General features: G+C 42.6%; 1 protein-coding gene across 2 annotated transcripts; it reads right to left on the bottom strand.

Moving 5' to 3' along the window:
• Nucleotides 1-123: 123 nt before the first annotated feature.
• On the bottom strand, nt 124-27,748 carry adnp2b (ADNP homeobox 2b). 2 transcript variants are annotated; one of them, XM_088929838.1, is made up of 5 exons: nt 27,509-27,748; nt 26,840-26,951; nt 8,666-8,783; nt 5,080-5,175; nt 124-4,009 (listed from the first exon to the last, which is right to left on the bottom strand). In XM_088929838.1, exons 3-5 carry the CDS (start codon nt 8,771-8,773, stop codon nt 1,226-1,228), a joined length of 2,988 nt encoding a protein of 995 aa, XP_088785964.1. In that variant the 5' UTR covers nt 8,774-8,783; nt 26,840-26,951; nt 27,509-27,748; the 3' UTR covers nt 124-1,225. The 2 variants fall into 2 exon arrangements, with proteins under 2 accessions (XP_088785964.1, XP_088785965.1); XM_088929839.1 differs by lacking the exon at nt 27,509-27,748 and adding an exon at nt 27,302-27,374.
• Nucleotides 27,749-27,821: the final 73 nt, after the last annotated feature.

Genomic DNA, 27,821 nt, shown 5'->3' with positions numbered 1-27,821 from the left:
GTGTAACATCGTGGGTTACATGAACACACCCCTCAGAGCTCCTGCAATTTGAGCCTCAGCACAGTTAAATAATACACCCGGCTTTTCAGCCTCGTTGGTCAAATTAAATAAAAAGCACATCCAGAGTTTTACATATATTGATTTTAAATGTTACAATATAAATAAAATGTGTACAAAAGAACAGAAAAAAATAAACTTTCTACAGTTTTAAATATTTGTATCTTTTTCTAGAAAAAAAAAATGCCAAAAAAAGCAAAATATTCGGGGGCACATGAACAAACCCTTAAGAGCAAAGGGCAAAAAAATATATCACAAGTCAGATATGTTTTACATATCAGCCACCCTTTTCATTTGAAGGAACAAAATATAAGTAGGGTTTTTTTTCCACCAAAGAAACTGCGACTAATAACCCATTAAAGTTTAGGAGATTCTACCTTTAAAAGGCAAGTTTAACTCCAGACTAACACCATATTCTGCACATCTGAAATTTACAGAAAGGTTTAAATAAGCAACATATTATGATTTACAGTTTGTCTTAATACTATGGATTTGTCTAAGGAATTATTGTGCTGTATGACATTTGATGTGACAGTACTTTTTTTTCATCTAGAAAGCTTGATCATAAAGTCTACAAAATCTAGTGTAAAATTTAGTGCCCTGTTTCCACCACTACTAACAGATGAGCTGGTCGTTCTGGCCAGGGTGTCTATAGAAATGTCTGTGCTCCAGCTGCATCTTCTCAGCTGTACCTGAATCTAGCTAGCACTTTCACTGAAATTGTTTTAAGATGGTAAACTCCCATCATGATGTAGCAAAAAACAATTTATTGATCTAGATATGCCACAGTAGAGCCTGCCTGGCCTCGGACAAGATCCAAAATTATACTGCCAGTGGTGTACCTGAGGTGGAACTGAACTGCAGTGGAAAAGAACTGTTGCTTTCGGCCAGACTGGCCAGCTCAGTGGTGGCCGAAACACAGCAATGGAAACAGGTTATAACAGTCCCACGTCTAGCAACACTGTTCCTAGATCACTAGTTCTCATTGTGACGTTTGGCAGCACCAGGGTTTTCAGCGCATCTGCATCGACGACGAGATCGGTTTTCGCCACATTTGCTTTGGGTAACTCTGATCCTGTACACTCGGTGAAAGGTACAAAACAGGATTTGGACAGATCAGGTTTTTGTTTTTTTCCTGGAAGAATTCCTCAACGACCGTGGAAACAGTTTATTCAGTGTCCGTTTCCGGGATGAAAAGGTCGTGCTTCACCTTCATAACCTCCGCCATATTAAACCCTAACAAGACGGCTGCCCTGTTCTTCTGGATGGCTTTCATACATCGGGACCGTCTGGAACCGAAGTGGCATGCTACGTCGGTCTTGTTGAACCACATACGGGCCGCCAGCACTTCCGTCTCCTTCTTGGACAGGTACGGCTTCCTGTTAAAGTACTTGGTGAGGAACTGCTTTCGGTCCTCAAAGGAGCGCATTTCCATCCCAGTGGGATCCAGGACAAGAGGCACAGAAGGTTCGTTTTGTGCGGCGGGCTTGGCGACGTTCTCCGTATCGACCTTCCTCCGTTTGGCAGCCAGGGCTTCTCTCTCCCTCTTGTTGGCTTCAACCGCCTCTTTCAAGGCCTTTTCCAACCGCAGCTTGCTTTGCAGCTGAGGGTTCGATTCCTGAGAGCTGGAAGCCACCTGAGGGCCTCCTGGTTCCATGGAATATAGGACCACTCTCTGGAGTCCCCCGTTCATTGTGATCACCCTCTGAGCACTGGAGCCGGGGCTCATCAACCTCTCCAAGTCCTTAGCAGTCTTGGGGGCACACCTGCAGCGCTGCACGTGAATAGAAATGGCTTTGGGGGTCGTCTTCCCAGTGTACACTCCGCAACAGTATATGCACTTGAAGGCCGGGGTCTTCAGGATGGCATGGATCGTGGGCATAATGTGGTGCTTCACCTTCAGATGCAGCTCATAGTCCTCGGCACTGTGCAGCTTCTCTGGGCAAAAGGGACAGTTGGTCGAGTGAGTCTTAACAGGGACCTGGCATATAGTCTGAGTCGAACCTGGTACCATCTTGACATAAATCAGGTCCCGAGAACCAGTGACCAGGACCAAATTAAGCTCCCTGTCCCCCAGAAGTTCCTTAGGCGCACATGTGTTAAAGTCAAAATACGGAAACAGGAGTCCTCCGCTGTAATCCGTTAAGATCTGGTACTCGTTTTTCATGAAGTCGCAGTTCGCTTTCTGCGAGGGCCCGTGCTCCACGTTTGTGTGCTCCATGAGCTGTTTTAGAGAGTAGAACATTGCTGGGCAGTACAAACAGTTCAGACCATGCAGCAGATGTTCGAAAAGCCCTTTTTCCGAAAGCAGGATTTTACAAAGCAGACATTTCATGGTTTTATCCTTAACCTTTTTCAAAAACGGTGCCCGGGCGGCTAATCCTTGTGCGGCGTAACGGAGCTTGGCACCAGCCTGCTTATGGGCTACCTCCGTGTGTACTTGGTATACGTTAGAGGGGAAGAGCTCGTTGCAGACGGGGCATGTTATCCACTTCTTGGCCTGCTTGGATGCTGCAGCAGAGCTCAGTACAGGCTGGGCTGGGGGCTTGTTTGGCTGTAAAGTGGCACTGCCCTGGGCCCCCGTCAAAGGTCCTGTGTTGAGTGTCTGAGTGCCACCAGACTGAACAGGCATGGTGACCTGAACAGGTGCGAGCGTGTAGGTGGGCAAGCCGTTGACTTTGTTTCCCGTGGGAATGAGCTGGCTGAGGACAGACTGAGAGGCGAGCATGGTGCCTTTGGAGGAGCCGACACCAGACACTGTCTGGTTTAGAGGAAGTCTCTGCGTCACCAGGAGCGGCTGAGATCCGGGGCCTCGCACCCCCATCTTGTTTGGGACGTTCACAGGAAGACCAGGCGGCAGAAGAGTCAGGCGCTGTTGCTGCTGCACAGGAACACCGACGGAAATTGACATCTGCTTCGAAGCGCTCTCCGGGGCGCTTGGCAACGACGTGCCCGCAGGCCCCTTGCGCAAGACTGAGCCACCGGCTTGCGCCGCAGAGGTGGCCACGCTGGCAGGCGGGGGCATGCTGGCCGTCACTCCTCGGGGAGGAGGCTGGGAGTTCTGCAGAGTCGCGACCGCGGAGCCCGGTGGAAGGAGACCCTTCGCCTCCGCGCTGGCCAGCTGCACGAGAGCGGAGGCCGGCGGCGGGAGATAGGTGTGGGCCGTCCCGGGAGCGCACACCAGAGTCCCAGTGCTGTTCGCTGCTCCAGCCGGACCCCGCAGAGGAGACGCAGCAGGAACGACGGGAGCCCCGGTCATCAGCGTTCCTTCGGGAGAATGCCGGACATTCTGCGGGAACTGGGGCATTTTTGCTGGCTGCTGTTCGTTGGTCCCAAGCACCATGGGGATTTTTACTGGTTGGTTCATTTTAGCCTTTGGAGCGATACTCGGAAGCTTATTGTGCTGATTTCTTTTCCCGATCTTTCCGTGCTCAAACATTAGGAATTTCAGGTGCCCCTCCAATTCCTTGTGCTTGTCTGAAGTCAGGATGTGGTAAAGCAGATGCTCGGAGCTGTCGGCTGGCAGGTTGCACATTCTGCAGTAAAATCGGAGAGGGGGGGAGCTGGCGTTCATTTCGCTTTCTGTTCTTTGCCCAAAATAGCGGTTCAGCAACGACGTGTAGTGATTCACCAGTATGTGTTTTTTCATGCAGTAATATAAGGAGTCCTGGTAGGGGCACTTTCGACAGGAGAACCTGTCCGTGATGACTGCAGATCCGGAGCCGGTCTGGGAGGGGGCAGCCTGGTTCTTCCTCGGGACAGTGTGGAAGATCTTGCAGTGCTGGTTGATGACTTTGGGGTGGGCAGTGAAAGGACACACGGGACAGGTAGCCAGAGCTTCCAAGTCCTGCTCATCCTCATGGCACCGCTGCACATGACCTCTGTAGGCGTAGTGAGTCCTGGAGGAGAACTTGCACAGGCTGCAGCAGAACAGGTTGGTGCGGTACTTTGGCTGAAAAATAAAGACTGACAATCATTATCCTGATAACACAAAACCTTTATGATTTCCTGTTTATGGTATAGGAAGCTCTATCACAAAACCTTGGGACATTGTTACAGCTATGAAAAGTAGTTTTTTTTTCCATTGATCAGACATCCAATGCTTTAATGTTTTGTCAATTTTTGTATTTTGCAAGCACTTTGTGGCTGCTTACTAATGCAAGAGAATAGAAATCCAGAGGCTCACTAAAACGTTCAACTGTGGCTACTTCAAAATACAACAATTTAAATTAACAAACCGTTTTAGGAGAATTATGCTGTTTGATATGGGTGAGTCACATAACTGTACTCCATGAAAATAAAACACATGGAAGCTACTTAGTTGTAACTGAAGAAATATTTAGAAATAGGTGACTGCTGACACCTTCATACCACAAAAAACCTTAATTGTACGAACTTCTCACATACAATCAAAGCATACAGAATGAAAGAACATACATAACAGCACCCAACTGCTGCAGCTCAGCAACTTAAGTTTATCCATAAGGACATAAACAGAGTAGAGCAGAGGAGTAAATACATAGTATAATCTACAGTATATACAGTATTGAAACTTTATACATGTCAGTGTTGAAATGTGATGACGGCACATGTGCCACATTTCAGCATATTGTGATGCACAATTCTCATGGTCCAATGTTTCAATAGGCCAACTTTCTAAGCAACCTTCTATCTTAATCGGAATAAGAAACACTTACAAATTTTTAAGGTTTGGCTGTCATCATGTCAGCAACAAGTGCCTATTGCCAATTTCACACAGACACTAAACCAACAAACTGCTTGAAAATGAAAATGTCTAATGCACCAAGTTCTTCAGGCAGGTAGCAAGACTGAAGTCCATCTTCCCAAGGCTAAGCAGCAGCAGTTAAGCCCTTGTTAACGTGAGTTTCTCCACAAAAGAGGCCTCTGCAAAATAATTATTATTCAGTAAAAGCTGTGACATCAATCAATCAATCAATCAGCATGGATCTACCCACTGTTTTCCGATAGTGTGGAGTAGATATGATCCTTTAAAATGAATACCTTTTTTTTCCTTTTCCCATAGTAGTCTCCTTCGGAGAGATCCCACCACTCTGTGTTGTGGAAATACTTGTCACCTGCATCAAAGCTTTGCAGCTCCTGGTAAAAAAAAACAGTACAATTTTTTTTAATTAAAGGTGTTCAACTACTTAATCTGTATCCATGTCAATGTGAGACTTCACAGTGCTAGTGACAGGGGAAAAAATGATTTCATATTTAAAAGTAATGGGGATTTTGTTTTTGGTTTACAAATTTTTACCTTAAAAACATTTTTTAAAGAAAAAAAAAACTTTACAGTTATGTAGCGCTTTTCTGGACAATCCACTCAAAACACTTTACAGGTAATGGGGACTCCCCTCCACCACCACCAATGTTCAGTACCAACCTGGACAAGGTGCTACCAATACGCTCACCACACACCAGCTGTCAGTGGGGAGGAGAACTGAGTGATGAATCCAATTCAGAGATGGAGATTATTGGGAGGTCATGATGGGTAAAGGCCAGGAAACATACTAGGACACTGGGGTAACACCCCTACTCTTTTCAAAAAACATCTTGGGATTGTTAATGACGACGGAGAACCAGGACCTTGGTTTTAAATCCTACCTGAAGAAGAGTGCCTTTATAACAGTATATTTATTATGTTCTGTTAGACCCTTTTCTCAGCAAACTACACGACTCTGGTAAATCAAGCTGGAGATTTCTTTAGTGCAATAAAGAAAGGAGGACAGACGAAGTTAACAGGTTAACTTAGTCTCTCACTCATGTTCCTAAGAACAGCAACAGGCTTCTATTCTGAAGATGAGCAAATTTTTCATATAAAACCTTACATTTATGATTGGTCAGTCGCAGTTTGTTACCATATAAAGTGTAAACAAAGTCTGACAGTTAGGCCAGCCTTGGGCAATTAATCAAGATCCCCAATTAGCTAAGACCCCTTTTCCCTTTCATGTTACTGAATCAAGCGTAGGATACATGAGGTACACTTCCACTCAGAAGAAAAGACCTTGAAGAAACTTAGCCCAGGTGGGAATGCACAAAACAGTAAAACAATTCTTGAGGGCCTAATTATTAACTCCTAACAGACGTAGGTTCCTTCAGTTCCTAAATCGAGGGATGGATGTACTTGATGTACTTGCATTCCGTACACAGATCCTAAAGTACCCCACCTACAAGAGGGGAACCACTTCGTCTGCCTCTGAAAACAGCAACTGTCCCCACTACACTGCAGATCAAGAGAGGAGGCCAGGAAGTGCTTTGGAAATTGAATTAAAAGGAAACTTAAGGGAGGCAAGACTGTACAAACCCAGAGTAGCATGTAGCAAGAACACTGTGGTTTTTTGCGAGTGTACGGACGATGAAATACTTGGTGGAAGCACCTTTGGCAACAATTAACAGTTTCTAAATGGGAAGAAAAGTTCTGGATTGTTGATAAAATCTACATTCTGAACGAGACAAAAACATGTTTAGACTCAGGACATCTGCAGTAGCTAAAACCTACCTCTCTGTGTGTTTTTCACCAGATATCCCATTACTAAGTGTAATACTACTGCAACGTTTTCCACACAGATGTGCAGAGCCAAGCTTTGTTTCCCCAAGGAGGCTTGCCGCTAACATTGGCTTGTTCCTGGTCAGGGTGCAGGACACCGTGAGTGCCAGAGGGGGCGGTGGTGAGCCAAGTCAATTACACTATTCACTCCAGATTGGCAGGGCACCGGATGGGAAAATAACTGGTGGTGGCAGTTTTCCCTTGACTAGTGTCCTGTCCTTTTCGAAAGGGTCGGGTAAACCTACTCAAAGACTGAACGTACCCATGCGTTTCCATGGGGCTAGACGCCTGAAGCCACTGGCAGCCACTGTGTGACATGTCTGAAAACATTGAAATGGGTCAGGCAGATTAAAGGGTTAAAGTTTCAGCTTCTCTGTTCTCAATATTAAACTGACCCTGCACATGATCCCACTTAAATAAAGCATCAGAGATTTCAAGCCACCTTGAAATTTCAAATGAAACCTTCAGGGCGACAGCATGTTTTCTTTCCCATCTCCATTCAGGACTGCACATGCATGAACACAAGTTCAAGTTCGCAATCTTCAACGTCTACGAGCGATACATGAAGTGCAATTAGCTACAGGAAAAGGACGGCACGGTGATTCCAGCCTGCAAACGATATTAGACCGCTACCAAACAAAGCCACTGGACTGGATTCAAAATGAGATTAAACAGTTAACAGAAATGCACTAAAGAACTCAGGTCTTGTATGGACTTGCTGCATTTCAGCTCTTGGATCAGCGTCTTCCCATGTGGTAAGAACCACATTCTAAAGATCTCTCGGTCCCCGGTGATGCCTCTGTACGGTCAATAATGTAGCATTATTCTGTCCCCCTCACTGCCCCTTTAATAAAACTGTTTTCTTTGAGCAAACGGCCTCTTGTCCACATCATAGAAAGCAGCAGTACCTCCCACCTCCTCCTCTGTGATTGGCTGGTGCTTACATCACTGTTAGCACACCAAATCAGAACAGCCCTGCTGCCCTACATCCCCTTATCTTGTTGCTCATCCCACTGGTATCCAAGCAGCCATTTCAGATTTAATGGAAATGAACTGTGGGTAGCAATCCCTTGCCCAAGGATATCCCTGTGCAGGTAAACAACAGTGCTGCTGGTTCCCTTTCAGAGAAAACCCACAAGTGTGGTCTCTGTTACACATACCCCATGTACAAGCTTGAGCCTTGCACGTTTCAAGTTACAAGTCCTGCAGTGAGGGTAGGTAAGAGACTATGACGAAAATAATGATAATGAACTGGAACCAAACACCTCAAAGCCTTTTTTCACATTTGCAACACACTTCTGATATAGTTTCCTGAAAGGCTTGGACCGCCTCAAGCTTTCTCTTTCTCTTGCTTGTTGACTACATGGAGAACAGCTCATTTAGGAGAAACAGAGTAGGATATTTTTTAATGGGAAATTTGTTTCAGTTTGTTTTAAGAAAAACAATATTCAGAGAAAAAGAAACTGCTATAATTGACTTAGGAAAGAGAAACACACAGGCACCTACAGTCGGAATTTCTGCATAAGTGAAAACTAATATCCTAATCTTTCATTGTATGTTAAGGAACATATAGTCGCTGGATTGTGTGGACATTTCTGGACAGACAACGTTTAAACAGGTGTGTGTATATTCATAACATAACTTTATTAGCCGTATACAATTTCTTGCACTAGGAATTTGTCTTTTCACATACCCCAGCTTGCTCTCCATGAGACACAGACACACAGACAGGGAGAGAAGCTTGGGGTCAGAGCGCAGGGTCAGCCATTGTACAGCGCCCCTGGAGCAGTTGGGGTTAATGGCCTTGCTCAGGGGCCCAATGGAGTAGGATTCCTCTGCCGGCTGTGGGATTTGAACCAGCAACCTTCCAGCCACAGGTGCAGATCCTGAGCCACAGAGCCACCGCTCCACCACAAAGAGGAAGCAGCACTGATTACTTCAGTCTTCTTTTGACAATTTTGTGCTATGATAAAACTGAAAATAGAATGAAAATCAACCCTGGACTTGCAGTAATAATACAGTTAACAATTAATAACTCACCCCCAGCAGGTCTTTACAATCCTGAAGGCCAATATCCAACAAAATATTTTTTACCCTCTTCCTGGACTTTCTGATTTTTTCCAGATTAACTACAGGAAGCTGAAACATCGTCTCTGCCCTGTGTAAAGAAAGCACAACCGTTAGTGTCCAGCAGTAAACCAGCTTTCTAACATGGCCTAGCTCTCTCCCACGGGCTTAATCAATCTGTTGTTCCATCAAGGTGAATGATCATCTCAAATCAGGCTTTGCATTTCTAAACCATCACTGACTATTTTAAACATCCATGTTTCTATTTCTATATACTATAGGTTTCCAAGTTGTCAGCTGAAACCCCAGTTACACGTTGATTGAAGCAGCTCCTCAGTAATTGGGGGTATTATTCAACTGCTGGCTTGTAATTACAATTCTGCAGGCTGGGCCATTAGAGTTGCAAATTGCCAAGGAATGATAAACTTAAATGGTAGCTACTTTACAAATCCGGCCAACTAGAACTACGGGAATATTCATAAATCCATTTCTAATCCACATACAGATGTAGATCTAAAATCATCTCTCTCTCTAGCAGAAATCACAGGACAATCATTCAGAACACGACAGCTTCATCACAGTGGAGGCAATCATTCTTCCAACACTCCCCCTGTTAATAGCAATTGTAGGTTTTTCATTGTGACCATTCATTTAGTATTTGCTTTAGGTCTCAAATGCAATTCCTGAAGAACCTAGTCTTCTGGATTTTGCCCCAACCCAAGTATTTGATTAAATAACTGCTGTCTTTATTCAGACATTTATAAGATTTTATAAGAGGTCTCTTACTTTGATTACTCATAAAAAAAGACATAAAGTGCCTGTAATGTACACCTTCAAGCATAAGCCCCTCAATCTAACTGTAATAAGCACGAACAAATATGAAGTTAATCAAATAATTAATTAGACAATCTACATAACAGAACTGGGGTGGAACACAAACAAAGACTCCAGGCCCAGCAGGAATTGAGTAAGAGACTCTTGATATATGTGACAGGTGGCGCCCCCTAGTGAGTGCCGATGGTCGTGTGCGTGTTGGTGGGCTCTTTCCCGCAGCAGATTTTGAGGACTTCTGATGAGTTCCCAGGTATTCGGGTTGTAAACACAACAATCTTCCTTTCAAAAGTTTTCCTAAAGCATGAACATAACGTTTACAAACGAGAGGAAGCCACTCGGCCCATCTATCCTGCCTGATAGTAGTAGCTGAATGAAGGCAGGGTATCGTCTTCAGCGACATGACTGGGTAGCTTCTCCAAAATAAAATGGAACAGACCTAACGATTAAGAGTTCTTTTTCCCCATGCAGGTCATCTTATTTTAGGAATCCAAGATGGATTTAGAAATCCAAGTGGCTGTTCTTCAGTCTTGCATTCACCAGTCGAGCCTGTCTGACTGTATCGCAACTGACCAACGTCCACTGACGTGTCTGGGCATTCCTGCTCTCGGCATCCCGGCAGATCTCATCTTCCCTTCCACCTTGCAGTGCACGTCTTTCCCCTACTACCCTACCCAGGCCCACAGGTGCATCCGCACCAGCAACCTTATCATGATCACGTCCGCACTCATCCGCAAGCCAACCAGCTACAACCGACAGCACACATACCGATGAGCAAGAGCCTAAGGCCACTTCCTTATAGTCGCACGAGGAATTGTTCCGAAAGGAAGTGCTTTTTGATTTTGATTGGCTTTTTCCCCCCCAATATTTTCCTAATACGTACATTGCTCAGTTTCTGAATTTGCACTGCGACAAAGCACGCCTGTTCACACCCATTTTTCACAGTTCCAAAGAGTTTTGCTAGCCATCCGCACATCGTTCCTCACTGTGTATAGGTTCTCAGACGTTTTACACACTTCATCCACCTTGTCCCTCTTGGCCAAGATTGTACTAGGGCAGTGTTTCTCGACCTGTGGTCCACAGACTACTGGTGGTTGATGTTTTTTTTTATAGGTGGTCTGAGATGGATACAAATATTAGTGAAATAAGTGATACAGTATGTAAATTTGGTCTACGTTACACGCAAAAATTCTTCACTTTTTATAAGTTTATAATAAACCAATAATATAACTACAGTCTGTGGATGACTTACTCTGCTATCGTGACTTGACGGCACAACTTTCAGGAAGTAATAAATAACACCATGTCGTTTGCAAAACAGCGTCAGCGGTTATGAGGCGGGAGTAATGAGCACGTCTCAGTCCTTAGCACTGTATCTACCTACACTACACAACTGAACAGCTAGTTGTCCATTTGTGGAGTAATTTTTAAAACTCTCGGTTTGTATGAAACGTCACACCCATCCCTGCACCAGCTGAGAAAATTCTAGGTTGGTGAAAACTGTTAAAATACAGATTAAAGAATCTGGCTCTCGACTTTGCAGGATGTTCTACCTCACCACGATCACAAGCGTACCTGAATTAACCACTTCTTTTGGCAATTAAATGAAGACCATTATTCAAATCAAACACTGACATTCAATACACAAATACTCTCTTGATTAAAATGTCATCTGTTAAGATGCAATACCAAAAAACATCTTCAGAAAATAATATTTTGCTCTTAAGTTGTTGGGTGGTTGTGCTGCACAGCACAACAAAAACAACTGAAATTAAAAACAGACCCACTCAAATACCATCAGCTGCAAAACATTGTAAATATTTACTTTATTAATGCTGCTTATCAACACTACAGGCAAATGAAAGAAAACTGTTTTGAACTACAACACGTTAGAAAATTAAGTGTTTTACAGCCATTTGTGGCCGAATCAATTGTCAGACGTGCTGGACTTTCTTTGCTCACAAGATTCCCAATTTTATTCAGATCCAGAATCTCTATAGATTGTCTGTAATTGAAAGGACATCATGGCCAAGATGCATGAAACTGTTTTGCCGATTCCGAGAATGATCGTTTCTCCTGTAACGGTTTCCTTAAAGGGGAAATGCAGTCCCAATTTCTCAGACCGATTATAAAATCTCGGTAACGAAATAAATTCATTGAGAAAAATGTAACTAAATTTCAAACTAAGCACATAATTGTGAACTTTTTGAAAGTACTGTAAGTTCTCATGTTGTCACAAACTTGCATTAAAGCTCCCACAAATTGTGATGTGATGCTGCCCTTCCTGCTCACTAGTCTCTGTAATGAATAATGTAATGAGATGTATGAACTAATGAGTACAGGTTGTGCAGCAGACATTTCATTGCAGAAATGTTCCAATGTGATCTGCAATTTAACAAGTAAGTAGTAGTTGTCTGCATAACCGTCTCAAAGTCTAGAACAATATTTTTATTGGATTAAAAGAGATATATGCACAAGCCTGCTTGTTTACAATGTAATAAGGCTGCAACACGTCACTGGTAGTTTTGTTACCTCATTCTGAATTACAAGACATGGCGCTGGGCATACCTGGAAATTTAATCTATTTTGTGGTGTAAACTGGAGGTTTTACAAACGACTGTGTACATTTTACTTGTACTGTGGTTTGAAATACACTCATCAATGCTGATTCTAACTTCAAAATATAAAAAGAGCACTGCAGTTCCTCTTTAAAAATCAAAAAGAGCCTTTGCTTTGTTCCTTCTCTTTAAGGACTAATTTTCTTCACTGTAGATAAAGCCTTCAGCCATTAATAAAAGCCCAGTTGAAAAAAGGAATATTAGATGCGTATTTTCACGCCAGCAAGCTTACAGAAATTCAAGAGAGCCGCGCAATTACCTATGCTTTCATTTCATGCACCGCGATAAAAACACCTTACTTGCATTTCCAAGATTGGCGAGAAATTGGCAAACTTTCGCAAAGCAATAATTAAAACCCTCACACCTGATGAAGGCTCCACAGCCGAAACGTTGTGTTTTCTTTCTTCTCTTTTCAGCATGGAATAAACCTATTACTTGTTCCTTTGCAGCCTACGCATGCTGACGCAGCTACCCACCTGGAATAACTAAACTAAACTAAACCGGTAACTTGAGACATGCTGGAAAACGCTCACTGAAGAAAATTAGGGGATATTCAGAATGAAAATTTGGGACTTTTTTGCATGACGCAAGGGTGTTTCAGATGCACAGTTGTCCGTTAAAGCAAAAGTTTTAACGGTACAATCTGCAACTGCGCGGGCTGTTTTATATTGAGTGTTGAAGATGGCGAGTTTCATGCTGCAGTTCTGCTACTGAATGGCGGAACACAGATAGTTGTTCTGGTGTTCCTGCTGTATTAGTCGTGTATACAGTATTAGAGAAGATCCCTAACTATGTGCCTTGTAGTCCTGACAAAACCCCACCAAGGCGTTCCTTTGACACCACAATCATTAATGTACCTCAATCCACACTAATGCTGTGAAGAGTTTGATTATAAAAGATCTTTCAGTCTCGGGTCCAGTGGGTCCACAACCTGCGTCCCGTGTTCAGGTACCTCTCTCATCATTCACAGACACAGTTTAAACATATCCCCACAGACAGCCTTTTCCTTTTCGCCAAAATCCCCTTCTCGCTACGATTTAAAGGCGGCTCAGGACATGTTCCAAATACTTTTATCCAGAGCAGTGGACTTGTTGGAGCTAGTGAGAGGCCAATAATAAGTACACTCTTCTTTTCTATTTGGAGCCCCGCAGTTCTCAATGCCTGACAAGGCAGGAAAAAAACACAAAGAAAACTGGATGAGGACCAGTAACTTTCAAGGCATTTTCGACAGGTGGATTAAACATTAAAATAATCTCAGTACAACTACACAGGGAATTCAAATGTCATGCTTTAGTTTTCTTTTGCTTTTCTAAAACATAATGGAGTGCAACTGCTGTCCTCCGTCATCATTTCAGGAAAATGAAAATGTATACCGCTGGAATTATTGTAAAATCATGTTTCCTTTGAAAAAAAATCAATTAGGATTAGGATTACACAAAACAAACACTTTGCAGTCATTTAAAAACTACAGATATAATTAAAAAACAAAAACTTCTATACTTTGCATAACTAAGAATTAATTTACAGCATTTGTAAAAATGCCTCCCTTTGTTTTTTCCCCCCCAACAGCATAAACTGAAGGTGCATTAACAGGCCTTAAACACACAAAAGGTATTTCCAACCAGATGGTGGCGCCTGATTGGACAGCATGCTGACCAATCACACGTCGACGTTTTCGTGGTCGTTAAAAACATGTAGACAAAACCCAAGACCTGTAGGATTTCTCATTTAAACTGTTAAACTGCAGCCTGTTTTAATAACAACACTACTTTCTAGGTTTCAGTGACCCTGCATCAGTGTTGAGCCATCTGCTGTCACACCCCAGCACCCCTAACAATTAAAAGCAGACACGTCCTCTATCATCAGCCATGACAGCTACATGCCACGAACCCTACATCAACACACTCTTTCAACACTCTTCATCAACACCCGAGCCATTCAACATTGATACAGCTGGTCCCAGATTACTGGTCCTTCCTCTCAGCGTTTGCACAATTTCGTCCCACAAACATTCAACAGGACTCACAACAATGATAGCAGTTGACTGGCCAGTATGTACCTCAGAACTGAGTTAGGAATGCCCGGGTGAGTCCAATATCCTGCTCAGAAACAAGATGACTATGACCAGTAAGTTGACGAGCACTACAGCTTGTAAAACAAACAGAACTCAACGTCCCAAGAAACGGCTGCAACTTAATGAGAGATCCTCTCTTAAGGTCTCTTAATATCATGCGGATTGTTAAACAGCCTTTTCCACGTTCACTTTGTCTGATACAACCATCAGCCCAGTACACCCAGCAAATGTTAAATCAGAGAAAGCAGTCTGTTAAGGAGACTGGCATACACACACAGAATAATGAAATCAAAGTGATTATGACATCACAATGGAGGCTTATGAAGTTGGCATAGTGCACTATGCAGTAATGTAGGTGTCTGCTGTGGACTAAAGCTCTGCTGAGCTGTTACAATACAGCCCATAGCATGACTTCATAATCTGTGGTCAAAGGTCAACCTACACCATATTTGTTTTAGAAAAAATGGCAGTGTAATTCATCCTCTATTAGATCATATAAAATATCAGTTATTTTACTAGAAATGAACGTTACATTCTGCTTCTTTATTTAGAACATGCATTCATTTTGTATAGTAAAAAAAATTAATATGCCCACTTTTGGAAATGTGTCTTTTTTTATACTGTATAACCATTATAGCAGTTGAAAACAATGATAACATTCACGGGAATTCTTAAAACACGATTAACAATGGTCAGAGACAACACAGGGATGAGGTTTACTCTCATCTGTCCTACAAAGTGGGAACTTGTTTACTACAGCAACACCATGTACCGTGTACTTTCCACATCAGAAAAAAATAACAAACGCCCTGTAAGAGCAACAGTCATAAAGGGCAAAATTCCACGACATCTCTGGCTTAACCACACTTAAAAACAACAGTGAGTAACAAAGAGAATGTTTTTTTACGTCCGTATAATACTTTACTCACTGGTGTTAAAATGAAGAAAAGGGTTTCTCAAATGTAAAAATGCTTTACAAACTATTTTTAAAAACATGACTGGATGTAGGGCTGGGCGATATGGCCAAAAACATTATCACGATAAAACTTTTCATATCAGTCGATATCGATAATTATCACGATAAATGTCAAATCATTATTTCTTTCAAGTTTAAAGGCAGATTTTTTCTCCTGAGTGAAAGTTGAAGAAACCAGACAGTTAATTGGTAAATTAAACAACTCTTTATTTTAAGAACACAACAAACACTTGCCAAACAGCAGAAACATTAAACAAATCTGAGGTAGAGAGTATTCAAGTCTTTTTTATGTCAAAATATGCATGAGTAAAATTTACAAAATAAATATCTTAATAGAAAAATGAAATACTGCAGTGTGATAAAACATACATAGAAGATGGCTCAGACAGACTGCAAAGTTTTAAGTGCTCTGTTTTATATCTGATTGTAAAAAGCCAAAATATCTCCAAATTACCGAAGTTGAATGACCTTTTCTGTTGACGATGTCATCGTCCTTCGAGCTGGTTGTTGGCAGCACTACATTTGCTTCAGTGTCGCTCATTCCTCCACTCTAACTACAGTCCTGTCAGCCACCACCGTGTGGGTAAACAACACCACGTTAGCTGCCCGGTCTGCAACACGCACACGCACTCGCGCAGTATTTTGTGCGCATAAACATATATATCGAACATTTGTTAAAATTATATCAAGGAAAATTATGTCGCGATAATTATCGTTATCAAATTATCGCCCAGCACGAACTGGATGCATGTCAGGTAATGCCAGTAACATGATCAAGGCATACAATGACATTCTTCAAGGCTTGCTGCAAACAGGCACTGAAACCATCAGCTCATAAACACTTTTGATTTTGTATATGAAATTTCCACAAAAATAAGGTCATGAAGAAAGGGTGTTAAAATAGAGGTCCCCCTTAATTAAAAGGAATACATACAAAGTTACTTTGCATAACATTACTTTAAGTGTCTGTGATGACCAAAGGTAGCGAAGGTAGCCATCTTTAAGGGGCCAACAGTGAGCTAAATGCTGTACCAGTAGAGGAGTCAATGAAGTTAACTAATCAAAGGATTGCATCCATGCATATACTGAAAGAAACCAGGGTATCAGCTTTAACAACATGGCTGGGTAGCTTGTTCTCATAACCCCATTGAGTAAAGAAATGTCTCCTGTTCCCTTGATAAAAAGTACTTGATTTCCAGTTGTGCCATCTGATTTATATTTCATTGTGACTAAGCGCATTAGGTTGACTCTGTCAGAGCCTCTGAAGGTTCTGAATACTTCTATCAGGTCTCCTCGTACTCTTCTCTGTTAAGTACTAAAAAGATTTAGTTCCCTCATCCTGTCAGAGTAGGACACACCCTTAAGTCCCAGAACGTACCTAGTGTTTCTTCTTTTTTATAGTATGGTGACCAAAACTGTACACAATATTGTAAATTAGGCCTTATTAGTGCATTATACAGAATTTTAACATAGCATTCCTTGATTAAACCTATATATCCTAGAATTCTGCCTTTTTAATTGCTTGCCCACAGTGTCTAAATAGCTTCTTAATTTGTACTCAACTTGTTTTTACGATCAGTATGTCATACCCTACAAATGACCTTAAAAGTCATCTGGCCGGGCATCTGGGAATTTTTGAAAATTCCCAACATTTGTGAATGTTATCTTTTTAAATTTCATTTGATGCTCCTACAGTGTTTGCTGGTCATCATAATTTGGCATCATCTACAAACTGTACCAGTTAAGTAATCCAGAATGTAAGTCATTGATATAAATTAAGAAGAGCTGTTGTCCTAGTACAGATGTCTGTGGTACTCCACTAATTTACATCTCCTCAGATTGAGTATACCTTCTTATCTGTACCCTCCGTTTTCTAGTTAAGAATCAGTTCTCAAACACTCACAATCCCCTGAATGCGTATCACTTGCAATTTAAGAAGTAAGCTTTTATGTGAAACGTTGGAAAAGTTTGTTAGGCAAGACCTACCTTTTATAATTTCACACTATTCTTGACTATATTATTTCCATATACGAGTTCTAGTTTAGTTCGTATTGGTTTATCATTACCTGGTTCAGTATTCTAACCCTGTTTATGAACGAGTACTGCATTGGCAATTCTTCGGTCCCTGGGTTCTACCTTGGTGTTAAGGCACTGTTGGAAGAGTTGTGTCATCCTGAGTACAAGAGGTAAGATACCATCATGCCCTGGGGATCTTCAATGCTTCTAATACACAAAACACTTTCCCTCTTCTAGGTTAATCTTGCACACCTTTGTCCTTCCACTGCCTGAGGCATGTTGTCGACTTCTGCCTTACTGAGCACCAGAGTGAAACGTTCATTTAGTATATCAGCCGATTCCCTTTCATTGTCTAGACAATTACCATTTTTGTCCCAGGTATATATTATTTCACCCCTGATGGTTCTTTTACCGTTGTCATAATCAAAGTAAACCTGTGCTAACAATACATTGTACTTTTTAATTCAACTGGATACCGCTGTTTGTTTGACAATTTTATTCTCTCTTCTGCCTTATTTTTCGTGTTTTGCTGGGATACTGTTTTTCGCCTTTTGATTTACTCACTTTTTGGATAAATATGATCTGGGCTTCAAGTAGAATCTGTTGAAACTATTGTCTTCCATGGTCCACTGAATTTATATCTATCCTAATCTACTGCTCTTGAACGATCTCCTCCCTTCAATGCCTGCTTTCCAGAAGTTGTAAACTTTCACTGTGGACACAATCTAAACTACTGTATGTCCACCATTGGTGTTTCTGCTGCTGATATTCCTATAGGTCTTTTCCAGACAATATTGGAAAAATTGAAGTTTCCCATAAAAAACACTTCTTTTGCATATAAATTCTTAATAATATTATTCCGTGTTAAACTGTAATCAACATCTGCATGTGGTGGTCTATAGCATACTATGAACAGTACATCTTGTTACATTATCAGTTGATTTAACTTTCCTCTCCACTTTATCCAGATTTCTGCAATTCATCGTAATTGCCTGCTGGAACCATTGTGATAGCATCTATCTCATCGAATTTGTTTCTGATTCTCCAGGCATCTGGGTCAATTTACGTAAATCTCTCTTTAGTTCTTCCTTTGTCCGCCTGCTTTTTTGATTCTCAATCCTGTGGTCACTGCCGTTGTGGTGATACAACGTGTCCCCATGGGCTTCAAATCCAGCCGTTGGAAGGAAACAAAATCTGGTTTATTTCTGTGGCTGTGTATCGGCCAACAAGAGGTAAGTTAAAAAAGCTGGAGACGTCTTGATCACGTTCACGCCAATGCTAAGAGAAGTGCATACCTGTCAGATTCTGATCTGTCATCTGCAGCTTCCAAAAAAGAAGACTGCAGGGCTTCGACATTTGCCGGGGTTCTGTGCAGAGAACCGCTGGAAACAGCCAAGTCCACCCCTGTACTGTCACATTATGTACTACAGAATATATGGCAGTATTTGTGGTTAAAAGGTAACCCTTCTTTTTATGATAAAGTATTAAAGCATTGCCTTTAAATTAGTTTAAAAGACATTGATCAAGTAAAGAAACTAATCACAAACTCATAGCAATCAGCTCAAATACACATGAATCCCTCCCCAGAGTCCAAGCCTGCACTTTTTTCTCCATGCCTCCATCATTATCACACCACACTGTAATGAAATGGGCAATAAAACTGTCTGGTGTGCCTGTAAAGTCATCTCTAGCCTGTCATTCCCCACACTTCCGCTCAGAAACTGGAGTTTTTGTTTCAGGATAAAAACAAGACCAGGTTGAGATGAGGATGCTTGGGCAGGAGGCTGGGAGAGGTTCACTCACTAGGCAGGTCAGCTCATGATCTTAATCTGCTGCACCGCTCATTTGAAAGCTGTGGTTAACAACCTTCACCTTGGTTTCATCCTGCTCTGCTTTCCTTCCCTACAAGACCCCATTGGCCAGACCAAATTGCAAATAAGCAAATTCACGAATGTTAAATTTCAAGACGTGCGACCCTACTTATTTCCTCCTTCTAGCCAGCACATCTATTGACCTAGATGATACTGTGGTGCAGGCGTCACTTAGTCACAATACATGCTGACTTAGCTTCACGCTTCTTCCCAGCTGTCAGCTTTGCAGGTCACACTCAACAGCATAAAATGGCCTCAAGGCCAGGCCAAATCCATCTGTTCTGCTCCTGTGCTTTTGCCCCACTGCACACACTTGTTACCTGCGATGCCTCTGCCCTGTGAATCCCCCCCAGGCCGGCAGAACACAGCTGCTGACCTGCTGAGTGGAGCCATTGTTCCAATGTGACCTGTTCAGCAGATGTCAGGCCTTGCCCTCAAACCAGTACAACTGCAAAGCCCCCAATTTGCTGTCAGTCCAATAGAGGAGCTCTAGATGGAGCCATCTTGTTCACCACATTCCACACCTGAATCCAGCTTCCCTTGGATTAGATCGATCCCTTGGATGTAGTCTCCGTCCACACTAGAGAATGCAGACACCAGGAGCTCTCAGAGCATTAGTCTTGAGAACAACATGTTTCACTTGGGAGACAGCAAGCTGAAACACTTCTACAGGGATGCTGCCTTGTGGACGAACATTGAGCTGGTTGCAAAGATTGCATGGTGCTTCACATCACTGGCAAGACCTCCCAATGAGCCCCTTTTCCTCCAGTCCTAGTGCAGTTGGACACTTGCGTCCAACGGACCCCAGCTGAGGTGTGCATGACCTGTGTTCAACGCAGCGTGAAGTTCTGCCCCTGGTCTCGGCCCCTACTCAAGAAGTTATTCAAAAGCTGGACTCGTTATTAGCCAAATGGAGGCAGATATCGCTACCACAAAACACCGCCTGACTTGACAACATCACTGGCTGAAAAAGGTATGAAATGCACCGGAGCCTCAACCCTCGCTTAATGAAAAGGTGGACAAATCTTAATCATGGAAGAATGCTGTTTGGGCTCACCTGATTGCAGCTGGAATCAGCTCTCATACAAACTCTTCCACACTTCTGAGTGTCTAAACAATATTACAATAAGGGGATCTCTGCCATCACACTCACATCTGCATATCTGCAAAGAATAAACCTTGCCTGACAGGCCTGTATTTGAAGGTAGTAGCCCAGGAGCAGCAGACGGATTGGGAGTCTGACCAGTGCAGAGGGCAAAATACCCCCTGACTGAAAGAACTGGAGCCGGGTGTGCTTCTGGCCTGCCTCCGAGCAAGAGGCAGCTACTGCCTGGAGGGTCCAAACCCTGTCTGAGCGCCAGCAGGCTGCGGTCAGCCACCTACCATCTGCACAGAGGCTCACGCAGTCATGCAAGTCGCCTGAGGACAGAACTCCTGTTGGGCATCTTCCAACTGTGATGGGCAATGGATCTGACCTGCACCTCCCAGATGCGCTCCAGCTGTTCAGCAGCCTCACAGAGCTAAACAGCCACCTACATGGATAAAGGATTATGTGATGGACTGAGTTTTAAAACCAGTCTCAGTGAGAACTATAGTTATGCGATTATGTGACTGGTGAGCGCTGAGGCAATTGGGGAGTATCGTAATAAGGGGGAAGATGGTATTCTGGCTTTAGGGGAAACAGGGTTTAGAGGACAGGGTTTTAGGGTACAGAGGACAGGAGTGCTAGAAGTCTTGGAAAGTTACCAGCGCCATGGGAGCTGTTGTAAATGCAAATCAACATGTCACCAAGCAAAGTGCTGTAATTTGCCTTAAGCGTGTAAATTAGCCATAGAGTTCTTTCAGATCTCAAAGATGTGTGATTACTCAAGGGTTGGGATAAATCAAAGGAGGCCTTAGGTCAAACTGATAGGGCAACTGTCAATTTTGTAGCCATGAAAAAAAACGGAAAAATCTTTTAAGGTCCCCCGATCACATCCAAAATGCCGTGCAAGACAAGGGCAATGCAGAAGTGCAATTTCACCACAATAACATTTTTTCACTCATAGGTGATATTCTCCTCGTTATATTAGCATCATATTATTCTACTGCCTACGTCAAATCATTTGATTAAGAGCTAGGCATAAAGCATAGACAGAATGATATACTTTATTCCAGTAATGATATTCCTAAACGATATAAAGAAATAATATTTTTGGTCTGGTAGTTCCTTTTGTTTCTTTTGAAATTGATCTTAACTAAACAGCTCTAAGTATGCCTGGGTCCTGCTATATTCAGCACAGGTAGAGCACATGAAAAGGTACAAGCATGCACACTATAAAAGGCCAATAGCAAGCCACTGAGATCCGCTGGTCAGGACACCTTCTGATCCCTGGACACACTTAGAGCCATAGCTTGTGCACAGATTTCCAGTGACTTTACACAAAGTAATCAGAACATTTCAGGTTATGAGGGAGATCTCATTTTTTTCTTCCTGGAAAGTTTATGTTTCAAGCAATAAAAAAAAGCCGATACTTCTGATGCATCAACAGTGGAAGTAAAACAAATGGAAGGGTCTTCAAATTCTGCTGAGCCAATAATTCCAAATACCACAGCATATTCATGGCACGCCGACATCAGCTCCACCTTAAAACAGTTAAAAAAAACCCGTCGATCTTCCATTGTCTGTGCCACCTTTAATGACAGCACCTCAGGCTCAGCTACAGCAGAGCACCAACAAATAAATCCCTCCGCATCTCTGGCCTACATGCACAATATCCCTCGTTAGCATGGTAATCACGCGTTGCTTAGGACAGCCCAATAAATAATTCTGCACCATTTCCAGTAATAACCCAGCTTGTGTACAAATCCAAACCTACCCCCTGCCACCCGCACTCATTTTCATGTTCTGCCAGAACTGAAGCTGGCTGTCATCTGATGCAGAAGCCCTAGTGCTGAACTTGAAGAACGTTGTGACACATCTACACTCATCTGTTATCTGGCACCAGTCACTGCATGGGTCAGCAGCATCTTTCACTTTAGGAGGGACGCATATCAAAGACCTCCCAGCTCCCACCCAGGTGGCGGATGATGGGGTGACCTGTGTGCTTCAGGATGAAAAGTGCTAATACAGTACCTATAGAAAGTCTACACCTCTGCTAACATTCTTAAAATTCTGCCGTGTCAGTGCCTCAGAGTTTCATGCATTTAAATGAGGATTCTTTCCCTCTTATCTACACTCCATACTCCACATTTTTATGATGCTATTAATATGAGCGTGAAATGACAACACATGGCTAAAATACCACCCAAGTAATAATACTGAATCTTCTTTTCAAGTTATGATCATAGGCTTAACTTCAGCGCAGTCAAGAACTAAACTGAAGTCACCAATTTGCTCAAACCAATATTGTGGCTCTAGGGGGATGATCTTATTGCTTCCATATGTTAATATCACACAGGCACCAGTACTGCTGAGATTGTGTCTCTAGCTTCTGGTTAAGAGGCAGGATCGTTGGCTAAATCATAGGGGTCCCAGCACTGAACCCTGTGGAACACCCTGAGGAAGTTAGACATCAGATTTAAAACAACCACAATTTACTAATTGGCTCGTTTGTGTTGTGTATCGTATGAATGAGTTGAACTGTAAAGGTGCAGCTCCTGATTTTGTAATTCTCTTTATCCTCCGGGATTGATGATGATAGTAATTCTCCACTGCAGTGCCTAATCTATACCCCCATTCAGGTTTTTCCATTTTTTGTTGCCTTATGGACTGGAATTAAAATGTATTAAAATAATCTACTTTTCAATTATCTAAATATCCTACCCCATAAATTCCAAGTGAAAAAATATTCTAGATTTTTTTTTAGAAAATTAATTCAAAATAAACCAAAATACCTTGGTTGAAAAAAACATCCAATCCCTATGTAATGGCAATCTGGGTAGTGCATCAAAGGAGAGACTTGACCATGAACACCAAAGACCTTGCAAAAACCTCTGGGGCAAAGTTGTGGAAAGGCACGGATCAGGGAATGGGTATAAAAAAAACTTCAAAAGCATTCAAACCAATCAAGAAATGGAACCCATATGGTATGATCAAGACCATGCCTAGACCAGACTTTCCAACCAAACTGGACAACCAAGTAAGAAGGAGAAGGGGACCGGACACAGAGGCTACTAAGAGGCTAAGAAAGACCTACAGGCTTTTACGGCCAACACATGTTAAAGCATGCATGTGACATCAAGCAATCCACAGATCTGGCTTGTATGGCAGGAGGGCAAGAAGGAAACCATTAACAGAAGACAGCAACAAAGCGTTTAAGTGATGCTGCAAATGGCAAAACACCCTGGTGCCTGAAAATTTAAATGGAAGCTTTGACATAAACGCAAAGCATTATGTCTGGCACAGAGCCAACACATCACCTCACTCAAAGAAGCCGTCTCTACTGTTCAGGACGGGGGTGGCAGCACTATATTACAGGGATGTATCTCATCTGCAGGGACTGAGGTACTTGTCAGAACGGAAGGGAAAATGAATTTAAGAAAAGGATGGAAACGTCCTTGAGGAAAAACTGCTGTCCTCTGCAAGAAAGCTGAAACTGGAATAGAAAGTCACTTTTCAGCATCACAATGACCCAGAAGCACCCAGCCAAAGCTATTCTGGAGTGGCTAAGGGAAAAAAAAAAAAAGTAAATATCCTTGACTGGCCCAGTCAGAGCCCCCACGCAAATCCAACCGAAAATCTGTGGCATGACTTGAAGGCTGCCGTCCATCAACGATCCCCAAGGCACTCTACAATACAGTTCAAGCTCTGTCAAGAAAAAGGATTAAATATTACCAAACCTGGAGTGCCAGGCTGACAGAGACCTACGCTTCCAGAATCAGAGCTGTCACTGCTGCCAGAGGTACGTCCACTGGGCACGAACTCATGGGGCTGGAGACGTATCCAATTCTGATAATTGTATATTCAAAATCAAAAACTGAAACTGTTTCCCCCAAAATACATTTTTCACCTTGAAAGTGTGGTGTAGGCAAGAAAAAAAAATTGTGCATTTAAATGCATGAAACTCTACTGGACCAATTACAAAATGTAGAAAAAGTGGGAGCTTTTCCCTAGACACTATATATTGAGGAAGTAATGTAATGGTTTATCTTACACAGTGAATTGGAAACAACACAGGTTTCCAATTCCCCTTCACTGCTGTATCTCTAATCAAGGCTACGCGAGTCTTAATGACACAAGCCACCACATGCGCCCGAGAGACTGCTGACAATAAAGCAACGTTTAAGAATCTTTTCAGACATTCGGACAATTAAAACATACAAAAATAAATGTTTAAGGTTTAGAACAAATTATCGAACAATTAAGAGGACCACACTATTAACTAACTGATCCCTGTCCACAGCAATTCAGTAAGAGCTTAGGCCTGTTCCGAGTTCAAGAGTGATCTAGAAAGGTACAGAGAGGACTCCCCTTGTCAAGAACCTGTACCAGTTGTCAGAAGCAAACAGAATATTGACAGTTCTGATGCACTGCACCAGCCTGAACAGTTTTATCAAGTCATCTGATCTACTTAAGATATTAGAAATGCAGTCCCATGCATGGGTAAAAAATTGCATTTTATTTTAATAGGTCAGATTACTAGACGTGTCTCAGCTGTTTTGAGGTCAACTCCAACTTACGAGCATCCTTCTGTCCAGTTTCATTCACTGTCATATCCGTAAATGGTGGTAGAGAGCTGGAGTCTAATCCAACAGGCATGGGGAGAAAGATGGGTTTTGGCTCTGGACAGGCTGGACAGGATGTCTAGCCCTCACAGGCCATCCCAGTGCACACATACAGAGCAATCCAGAGCTGTCACATCACCAATATTGGAGAAAAAAACCCATGAGCGAGGTTTATAAAATCCTGAAACGTTTGATGCTTCGATGTTTCATTACTGCTGCAAGATATAGCACTGGGTCATACCTGCAGTAGGCTGTAAAGCTCAGTGCCTTACCTGGCTATCTGACAGCCTGACAAGCAAAATATTGATAACCGAAGCATTAGGATTATCAATGCTAATTAATACTACATTAATTAACCCAGCAAGCTTGTCTTTGGGGGGCAGAAGGAAACCCTGGAGGTCAGTCAAACTCCACACAGAAGGTGTGCCTGGCTGGACACGAATTCAGAACTTCATTCTCAGAAATACAACAAAGAGATACAACTGCAGGCACAACACAATGCCTTCCTGGAATTTGCTTTTCTTTCTTAAATGTTTTTTCCCAACATTTCATTTCCATTGTATTATTTAATTAACCACCAACTCCTTAATGCCAAATTGCTAAAAACACCATTTAAAACATGGAAGTATCCCCGTAAAGTGGAACATCAGGTAAACAAACCAAAAATATACACCTGTACAGGCAGGTCTCCAGACTGTAGCCACCAGACTGTACCCACCCTTTTAACTGCTTCACATTGTACTTAAAGACCTACCATAAAACATCTTCAGCCACACCACGCTCACAGCACCTGTTGTCTGGGAAAATACTGATAGATTTGTCACATCGTTGTGCCATTACACTTATTAGGACAAGCCATTTATAGTAATAGTTTATAAGCTTTGAGCTAAACACATGAAAATACATTAATTAAGGCAACTTAACTAGCAAACTGTGGTAAAATGGAAGGGAGTAAAATCTAACTTATTCTTTTTAAGATATATAATGAACACTGAAACCAGCAGAAACTACAAGGAAGTGCGTTTAAACCTAAGAACACGAGTAACAACACCAACTGTCGTGGGAGTGTGGAACAAGCTATGTTGTTGTTGATGCCAATATCCTGATTTTTTTTCAGGAAACGGCTGGATGTGACCCCTGAATCCCTGGAGCTACTCTCAAAGCGGCACGATGGTCCAGACTGTCTCCTCTCGTTTGCAAGCTGTACTATTCTTCTCAGTTATCTTGGTTCGCAAAGTGGTCGAATCGGTCCGATTTCACAGGTTATAGCGCAGCGCCGCGCAGCGAAAGTCTCGCGGGTCACGTGACGCACCTGGCGAACGATCCCGTTTTAAAACAAATTTCAACACAGTCAGACTCATCGGATCATTTGAGCTGTGTGTATCCGAGTCAGCAATCAGCGCTGAGATCGAGTCCAAAATGTATTTAAATCCAGCGCGATGGTATTCCTGGGATGTGCAGAAACAAAAAAAACAACTGGCTGAACAACAGGTGTTCAAGGGCGAGCTGCGGGTTCTGGTCCTTCGTCTTATGACTTACATTAACTCGCAGATTCACTTTTTAAGTTAAAAAAAAAACTTATTAAAAAAAGTTATTTGTAAACGAAGGAAGGTGGGTGTGGTGTGCCTGAAAAACGTGTTTTTAGCGGGAAAAAAATCAATTGAAGTTTGCTAAGCAAGCTAACCACCCCCCCCCCCCCCAAAAAAATGCAGCGACGCTTTCTTCGTTTCTAGTGACACTACGATGACACTGATTCTAAGGTTGCAAATCACAGCCAGTTAAATCTGACCCATTCACTGCATTCGGAGTCACAGATGCACCTGTTCGGGGAAAAGCATCACTGAAGATACATTGTGGCTTCTATCAAGACAAAAGTCATCCAAGCAGCTCCCTGCCATTTCACAAAATTACTGCACTGTCTCTAAACAATTTCTTGACAGGTTTCTGATCAATTATCAAACGTTCCCGGTTTGTAAACACACTTAAGTCAACGTGTTAAAATAATACACGGGCTATTTTATAACACAAAATACTGTGCATTAAATATTTACTCACCTAATTTAAGGTCCCCAAATTGTCCTTCTTTGCAATTGTGGGTGTTGCGAATAGGAGTACCCTAAATTCGCCGTTGAGTTTCTGGCAGTGTGCAAACAATTTTATTGTCGGGCTGTAAAGAAAGACAAAGCAGAAGCAATTAGGAAAACTAAATTCGCGACTTGTTCAAAATGCTCACGGCACAACTTGGAAAGAAACTTTCACTTTAATATTCATCAATGTAAAAGGGAGTGAAATGCATGTCATTCGCTAGGGTAACTTGTCATTTCACTTTGCAAGTCCGCTCTGCGCTACAGGATGCATCTTAAAAAAAAAACTTAACTGGCGCAGCCAGGACTGAAAGCCGCAATCTGAAACAAACCGAGGGGAGGAAAGTGCACGCATAAATGAGCTGTAACAAAACAAAGCACTCACACATGTATGCACCTTTTCCGAATAACACTGTATCGATCGTTTACCTACATGACAGGGGCGAAAACAAGCAACGAAAGGAGAAACATCTGTGTGGCTGCACATCCAGTGACAACTGAGAGACATGTCCCCTCCGCGTACTGTTCCGACGCTCTTAATGATAAATGCAATCAGGTAAACTATCTCGCAAGAGGGTGCCGCGCGAGTCATCCGTTTCGTTTTCCGCTGTTGTATCCCGATAAGTATTCTTGTAGCTACCTTGTCGTCCTGGAAGAGGGAGCTCTCGGCTTCGCCTGTCTGCTTTGCCGGACTCGCACAGAAAGCACAAACCCACAGGCGCCACTCCGGTGCCACTGCAGAGAGGGAACACACCGCTCCTCTTGGAACAAGCGATCAGCCCTTCTGCTTCACGGAACATCCACGCACTCCCTAATGGCAATAAATAACGTGAACTTATTTCGTTTTTTCGTCACCGATTTTTTTTGTGCCGCATCACCCTCCTCCTGAAAGGAAAAATGGCGCTCCGAGTAAACGAGGAAGTGACGTTTCCGCCCCCCGATTTGCATGTTAG

This window comes from Atractosteus spatula, chromosome 12 (genome assembly GCF_055471065.1).
Source record: "Atractosteus spatula isolate fAtrSpa1 chromosome 12, fAtrSpa1.hap1, whole genome shotgun sequence".
Lineage (NCBI taxonomy): Eukaryota > Metazoa > Chordata > Actinopteri > Semionotiformes > Lepisosteidae > Atractosteus > Atractosteus spatula.
This window is presented reverse-complemented; position numbering and strand designations above follow the sequence as displayed.

Bases quoted from the DNA above. Each gene is read 5' to 3' on its own strand.
- adnp2b (XM_088929838.1), bottom strand. From the start codon at position 8,773: ATGTTTCAGCTTCCTGTAGTTAATCTGGAAAAAATCAGAAAGTCCAGG. The intron at 5,176-8,665 runs GTGAGTTATTAA...TTTTTTTACCAG, and splicing joins ATTGTAAAGACCTGCTGGGG to GAGCTGCAAAGCTTTGATGC. The intron at 4,010-5,079 runs GTATTCATTTTA...TTTATTTTTCAG, and splicing joins ATGGGAAAAGGAAAAAAAAG to CCAAAGTACCGCACCAACCT.